This window comes from Callorhinus ursinus, unplaced genomic scaffold (genome assembly GCF_003265705.2).
Source record: "Callorhinus ursinus isolate GAN/ISIS: 27379988/994484 unplaced genomic scaffold, GSC_fseal_2.0 scaffold791, whole genome shotgun sequence".
In the NCBI taxonomy this organism is placed as follows: domain Eukaryota; kingdom Metazoa; phylum Chordata; class Mammalia; order Carnivora; family Otariidae; genus Callorhinus; species Callorhinus ursinus.
In genome coordinates, this window is record NW_027397846.1 from 1 (window position 1) to 7,392 (window position 7,392).

Consider the following 7,392-nt stretch of genomic DNA (forward strand, 5'->3'; position numbering starts at 1 on the left):
GAGGCGGTCTCCAATCTGGCAGCGCAGGGTGTTGACTTCCTGAGGGAGGAAGGGGAAGATGGAAAGTATCACAGAGGGTTCTGATGCTCTCTTCTAAGAGAACACAGGTCAGCTTGTGATCATTAAGCTTTCAGGAGCTCTGGTCCATCAGATCTTCTCATAATTGTGTTCTATAATCAGTGACTAACCTGTGTATCCCACTTTGCAAAGTGCTTTCACGCCCATGACCGCTCTCTGCCCCCATATTTGGGGCGCTACCCCTCACTTAGAGCAGCGATTCGGCCTCCAGGCTGAGCTGTGATAGACCACAATGTAAGCTGTAGGCCCCAAGCACCCAGTTCAGTGTTTTTGCTCATACACCACAGAGCCTCTTAGGTTTGATTCTTAACCATGGCTAATAAAAAGGTTAGAGTCTGGCTGAAGAGGAAATTAAGAGTGCTTACTTCAAAATCTGCCGTCTGGAACGGAATAGATCTAACTGGTGATTTGTCAGTTCTATCAACCTAGATTTTGCTGAAGGAAGTATCTGTTCATTTCCCTGCTACTCTCTTCACAGAGCCGGTACAGCTTGGTACTTGGGCTTAGGTAGATATCAGGCTTAAATTGAGGGCCATCTCTACCACTTACTATATGGCTTCTAGAAGCTTCTAGAAACCTTAAGTTCTTATCTGTAAAATGAGAACTACCTCTGGAGTTCTAAAGCACTTAGCACAATGTTTGGCACACAATAAGCTCTTGATTAATATTAACTATCACCTTTACACTGTTCTGGTATTTAAGGTTTGCACAAAATGTCCGTCTTCTTTATGAACTGACCAAGCAGTGACAGCATTTTACTCAACATTTCCTCCAGGCCACACTGAATAGCAGAGAAAGCTCTGGAGGAGAGTTGGTTTTGTTTACAGCTGAGCTCTCTCTGCTGGGTGGCTGTCCTGGCCTCTCCAGTTGCTAAATGGGGAATCGGGATACAAGATCTCTGCAGCCCATGTGCTCTGACCTGGGAGTGGAAGAGGCTGTGGGCACTGCCTGGTTGCTGGCCTTTCCTCGCTCCTGGGCTTGCCAACTTCCTTTACTCTCATTCCTGCCTCTGGCAGAAACCTCCTAATCTCATATCACAGGCTTTAGATGGCTCATTCTTTACAAATCCCTTTTTGTTCGGAGGACAGATCTCTCGGCTAGTTGAAACTCTCCCACACCTCATGGCAGTTGGAAACAGGCCTTGGCGAGTTCGAGCCTGTTGCTCTTTGGGGAACTTCACCTGCTCGTGGTTCTGCTTGAGGCACAGAAGCTCCTCCTTCAGGGACTCCACCTGGGCCTCCAGGTCGGCCTTGCACAGGGTCAGCTCATCCAGGATCCGGCGCAGGCCATTGATGTCCGACTCCACCAGCTGCCGCAAGCCCAGCTCCATCTCATACCTGTGGTACAGGGGCATTAGGGACCACCAGACTGGAACAGGCCTGGTCCTGACTCTGGTGTGGTTTGGTTTGTCACACAACAGGAAATTGGGGCTTGTGATTTCTACAGACTTCTCTTTCATTTAGGTTTTTAACACCGAGCAGTAGTTCCTAGAGGAAAATGCACTGGTAATTATTTTTTGATAAATCAGGAGCCAGTAGATTTAGGGAACAAAAGTCCATAAACTGTGAGATTTCCAATTAATACATTTCTCACATTCACCTGATTGCATTCTGTGCATAGTAAAGCATGGGGGAGGCATGACTTCTACACTAGACTGGGGGATGTCACCTTACAGAGAAGCAGGAGAGGGGGTCTGAATCTGGAGAAGAGATCTCTGCACTCTGCTGAGCAGTGGCTTTGTGGAACCTGGGCAAAACTTCTAGGGAAAAGCTTTGCCGGTGTTTGTCAGTGTTGAGGACAGGCTAAAGGGAAAGAGAGAGGAGAGAAGAGAGAGGATACCCTGCTTGCCCACTCACTTGGTCCTGAAGTCATCTGAGGCCAGCTTGGCATTGTCAATCTGCACCACCAGCCTGGCGTTCTCTGCCTTGCTGCACAAGATCTAGAAGACCCAAAACAATCTAGAATGAGCTTGGTTATTTTTAACCAACAGCAATTCCTACTAATTCACTTACCTGGAGGGAACGGAATGAGAAATCAGTGGATCTTATAGAAGATTATTAAAAGCTGTCCATGTGCCATAGATGCTCAATAAATATTTGAAAAAATTAAATTTGAAAAAAAAAATCCTGAAATGTGTGAGGACGCATCAGTAGATAAGTAATCTTTTCCTTTCCTAATAAGTAATACTAAGAGGCTGATAATAATAACTAATATTTATTTTTAAAAACCTGCCATAGCTCCACACTGAGCACAGAGCCAGCTTAAGATTCTCTCTCTCTCCCTCCCTCTGCTTCCCTCCACCCTGGCTCCCATGTGCTCACTCTCTCTCCCTAAAAACAAAACCAAACTACCATAAATCTGGTATAGTTCTAGGAGCTGAAGATACAAAAACGAGTAAACGCTAGATCCTGCCCTCAAGAAACTTCCAGTCCATTGGGGAAGACAAATATGTAACTAGCTATTGGAGGGGCTAGGTCAGGGAAGCAGCCATGCCCTCCCCACCATCCTGGATGGCTTGGCATCACTTCCTCCTAGCTGGTTTCTACTCTCCCTGATTTTAGCCAACCATTTTATGCCCTCGCTAGACACTGAACACCAGGAGAAGTCCAGAGGCATCCAGGTCAGGAAAATAATCAGGATAATTAGGTACCGAGAAGAAGACAGCAACAAGAAGTCAGAGTAGTCAAAAGTCCAGATGAGGGAGAGAGAAAATAGCCCAATTTTCACAAAAGGTTCTGCTTCATCAACTTCCTTCTTGGGCTCAGGCCTTTTCTCTTACCTTAGGGTAATAAATCCGGAGCTTGGCAATGCATGGAAGCATTTGGAGGCGGCTTTTAATTACAGCTTATTTATGCAAAGTGCTACTACCAGCACATTAGACCAGCACTATGCAAATCTTCAGGCCTAACAGTCCTGAGCCTCACATAAAATGGGCACTCAAGAAAAAAATGGAAAAGCCAGACTTTAGCTGAGAATTCATACGTTCTGTTTCTTAATCAGATCTCAGATTCCCTCCCTACAACTTCCTGCTGGAGGCAGCGTGGTGGCCACCCCCTCACCTTTTGCTGGAGCTCCTCGATGGTCCGGAAGTAGGACTGGTAGCTGGGGCACACGAAGGGCACCTGCTGCTGGCACCACTCCCGGATGCGGCTCTCCAGCTCTGCGTTCTCCCGCTCCAGCTGGCGCACCTTCTCCAGGTAGCTGGCCAGGCGATCGTTCAGGAACTGCATGGTCTCCTTCTCGCTGCCATTGAAGGAGCCCTCGCAGAACCAGCCACAGTTGCCCACATTGGCGGGGATGTTGCAGGCCCCGGGCAGGGTGCAGGTGTGGCAGCTGGGGGGCACGCAGGGCCGGGAGGAGCAGGTGGAGCGGCAACTCAGGTTGGGCAGACAGCAGTTGTAAGGCATGGTGCTGGAGGGAGCAAGGCACCCGGCTGAACACAGAGCCCAAGTTCTCTAAGCCACAGAGCTATGGGTCTCCTTCCCCTGGGGAGCATTTATACCCCCTCCACAGAGGGTGTGGACATGGAAGGCAGCCCTCTTTTACTTACTCATTTGGTGGTTGTCAAAAGCCCTTCCCCCTTGATTTGTTATGTTTCCCCAGAAGAGTCCCAACCCTCATAAAAGACTTTACTCGGGCTTCTCGCTAAGTCAGGACTCCTCTTCCATGCTGTGCATCAATGAAGTAAGAGCTTCATGGAGTGGCTTCAAAGAGCTGGACTCATGAACACCCTGGCCTTCATTAGTGGGGTGTGGCAGGTCCAGGGACACTGTTGCTGCTTTGCCTCCTGGCTTGATGGCCCTGACTCCTTGGCAATCCCTGGCTCTTCTTGCTAAGATGGGAAAGCACAGCTCTTGCCTGTGTATCTTTTGCTAAGTCAAATTGCCAAATGCCAAATCCATGGTTCTCAGAAAGAGGAATAAATCCCTTCCAGAATAGTTGGTTCCCAGTGGCCCTGTTTTTTGTTGTGGCAGACATCATATCCATGATAATGTAAATCAATCAAATAACAGATATGCACCAGGATAACAGTATGAACAGGGCATTGTATGGAATGGAAGGTAGGGACTAGGGCTGTGGTCAGAAGGAGCTCACCCTTGTTGAGCACTGCACAGGCTCCTCCTTGTACTTGACACTTCTTACTTTCTCATTCACACCCCACCATGACCCTTCAAGGTACATATTATTCCCATTTTACTGATGGGCAAATGGAGGCATAGAAAGTAGGGAGTAATATGTTGTGAAGCCAGGATTCCAAAATATAGTTCTTCTTTCCATCACCCCACCCTGCTTAAATACAAATGAACCATCTCCTTCCCTAACTTCTTCAGACAGATCATTTCTTCCTCCTCTGTGAGCTCTCATCTCACCTTGAGCATGGCAATGCCCAGCTTCTCTGCTCATCTATCTCTGTATCTGAGTTCCCTGAAGGCAGGAACAGGGTCTAATTCTCTGAATCCTCAGCTCTAAGTGCATGGTGCTCAGTGGACAGTGGTGTGTGTTGAGTGGATGAAGGAAGGAACATGGGATAATAATCTAAGGCAGGAGATGGTAAGTGATAAGTGTAAGGTTGAGGTAATGGGACAAGAGGACACTGCCAGGATGGGAAGTTCACAGGTATAGATATGTGCTGGGGCGCAAGGCTTCTGAGACACAGAAGAGGAACATGGGCCCTGCAGGTGGAAGAATGGTGCGCACACACAGCGAGCAGGAGAGTCCAAGTTCTGGCCAGTGAGGATGGTGACTAGGAGGGGAGAGGGATTAAGGGAGGTGGTAGAAAAGAAAGCGGTATGGGGAGTCAAGGTCATATGGTAGAAGTTCTCTATGGCAAAGCTAAGGAGCTTAGACTTTCCTGGAGGGAGAAGATTTAGGAAATGTTTAGCAAACATTGATCTGTTTTAGCAAAATGAAGGTAAGGCTAGAGACAGAGGGACCAGCAAGGAGGTGATCACAGTAGTCCAGGCCAGCATTGAGGAGGGACCAAGTTTAGTTGTCTGCAGAGGAAGTATAAGAGAAGAAATGGCATAAGAACCATTTTCAAAGAAGCAATTTTTTTGTTTTTGTTTTCCTGCTGAACATTTTTTTATTTTTTTATTAAGTTCAATTAGCCAACTTATATGACATCAATAGTTTTTGATGTAGTGTTCAGTGATTCATTAGTTGCATATAACACCCAGTGCTCATCACATCACGTCAAAGAAGCAATTTTTTAAAAAACGAGGAATCATTTAGAAAGGGGAGATGTGGGAGAAAATCAAGAACAAAACCAGAATTTGGCAAGCAAAATATTTAGGAGAAAAACTTTACTATTCACAGAAACACAGACTATTTTGCTCACCAAGGATGAACTAGACCATTTCCTTTAACAGACATTTAACCGAGCCCTTCCCATGTGCCAGGAAAAGAGCCATGCACTAGAGATGCAGTGGTGAGTAAGAGAGGCAAACCTACAACCTAGTGAAGAATGCACCCCAACCAGGTGCAGGATACATCTGTGATGGAGAAAGCCCCAGCTGCTATAGGAACATGCACCAGGGGACCTAACCAGACTGAGTGGGGGGTCTAGCAAGGCTTTCTGGAGGAAGTACACATTGCATTCAGGCATGCTTCCCATTTTTCACACAAAAGCTTATATAGGAAATGATAATACTTTATGGCTTATTGGGGCGAAGTGACTGGGCTGCCTTGGCCAACCACTCCAAGGACTCAGAGCATCAGTACCATGGACCCCTCTAAACCATTCACCTCAGTAAGGCTGGAAAGTTCAGCAATAGAGAAACCAAGAAAAGTTCAGTAAGCACTGTGTAAGCCAGGGAGTGACAGATGAAGGTGGAGGAAAAGCAAACTTTCCATCATCTCATGCTGCCTAGATATAAATGACCTAGGTCTTTCCCTAACTTTCTGACAGATCATTTCTTCCTCCTCTGTGAGCTCTCATCCCACCTTGAACATGGCATTATCACAACTTTCATGCTTCTCTCTCTCTTTCTTTCTGCTTGAGTTCCCTGAAGGCATGGAAGGACTTTTACATGAAGGACTTTGTACACCTCCTTGAGGAGCTTAGGCTTTATATGAAGGTCAATGGGGAGCCATTGAAGGTTCCAAAGAGAGAGGAGTGATCTAGTTTCATTCTTGATCAGCTACATTTGAAGGAATGGTGGAATCTATATAGGAAAATGTTCATCAGGTCCTTGGAGTAGCAAGCCTAGATGTCTTGACAGCAATAATAAGGAAAGGTATGATCCTAATGCAGATGTGAGAATTGGAGAAATGAGTCAAGGGAGAATGTACATGGAGAAGAGCAATAAGGCCTAAGGACCAAACTTTGGGGAATTCCCCCAACCAGAGAGTAGAGAAGGAAAAAGATTCAGAGAGAAATGGAGAAATGGGGAGAGAAAATAAAGACAGCCAGCTCATGGCATCAGAGAAGGCCAGGGAAGAAAGCTTCAAAGGGGAGGTAAAGGTCAAAAGTGTCAAGTGTGGCAAAGGGGCCCTGTAAGATCAGAACCATGGAGAGGTTCTTAGATACATTGACCAACAAGTTGCCAGGACCTTTCCAGGGTCATGTAGATGTGTTTACTATATACAGTACCTGTACTCTTCAAGTAACTCCCACACTGAACTTTAAGCCATCAAGACTTTAAACACCCAGAATTGAGATTCCATTGTTTAAAGAAGTCCTGACATAATCAGTTTGTATACCTGATTATAAAGCTTGTGAGCTTTGGTCTTACCAACAGACTTTCTACAATAATTAGAGTGTGCTTTAAGTAGTTTAAAGATGTCAAGCTTGTTTTGATTTGATGATTCATAATAGTTCGTGATTTAGGAACATCTACCCAAGACGCATAAGCGATCAGAAATACCCAAGAAGCATTAGCAAATCAGAAATCAACTTCTGCTTTGTTGCAAGGCATAAGATAAGATTTATTTGGTACCCTAAAGAGAAACTATGAGGAAAGAATTTAGCTGTGTGCCTAGATGCATTGTCTGGGGAGGGAGGGGCTCCTTACTGTTATTCTAGCAGAGAACAGAGCAGAACTCAGAGAAGTATGTTCACGGCAAGAGTCCAAGACTCAGCTGTAGCTGCAGATCCCAAACCAGACTGCCATGCATTCAACTCTTCCTTTCCCCCCTTCCACTTCCTAATGTAGATCCCAAATGCCAAAATTATCAGAGAAAGGGAAAATCTTGGAACAAGAATGATATCAGGAATTTTAATGATCATCTTATCCAAGCCTCACATTCTATAAATGAGGAAACTGAGGCTCAGAATGGAGAAATGGCTTACTTAGGATCATATAATTAGAATCC

At 45.8% G+C, this 7,392-nt stretch overlaps 1 protein-coding gene across 1 annotated transcript; it reads right to left on the reverse strand.

Moving 5' to 3' along the window:
- Window positions 1-3: 3 nt before the first annotated feature.
- On the reverse strand, window positions 4-3,485 carry LOC112818978 (keratin, type I cuticular Ha1-like; the record flags this gene model as incomplete). The annotated part of the gene is made up of 4 exons (XM_025866041.2): window positions 3,138-3,485; window positions 1,935-2,017; window positions 1,259-1,415; window positions 4-39 (listed from the first exon to the last, which is right to left on the reverse strand). Coding segments are annotated over exons 1-4 (624 nt in total), but the record flags the coding sequence as incomplete, so codon positions are not given.
- Between the last annotated feature and the right edge of the window lie 3,907 nt (window positions 3,486-7,392).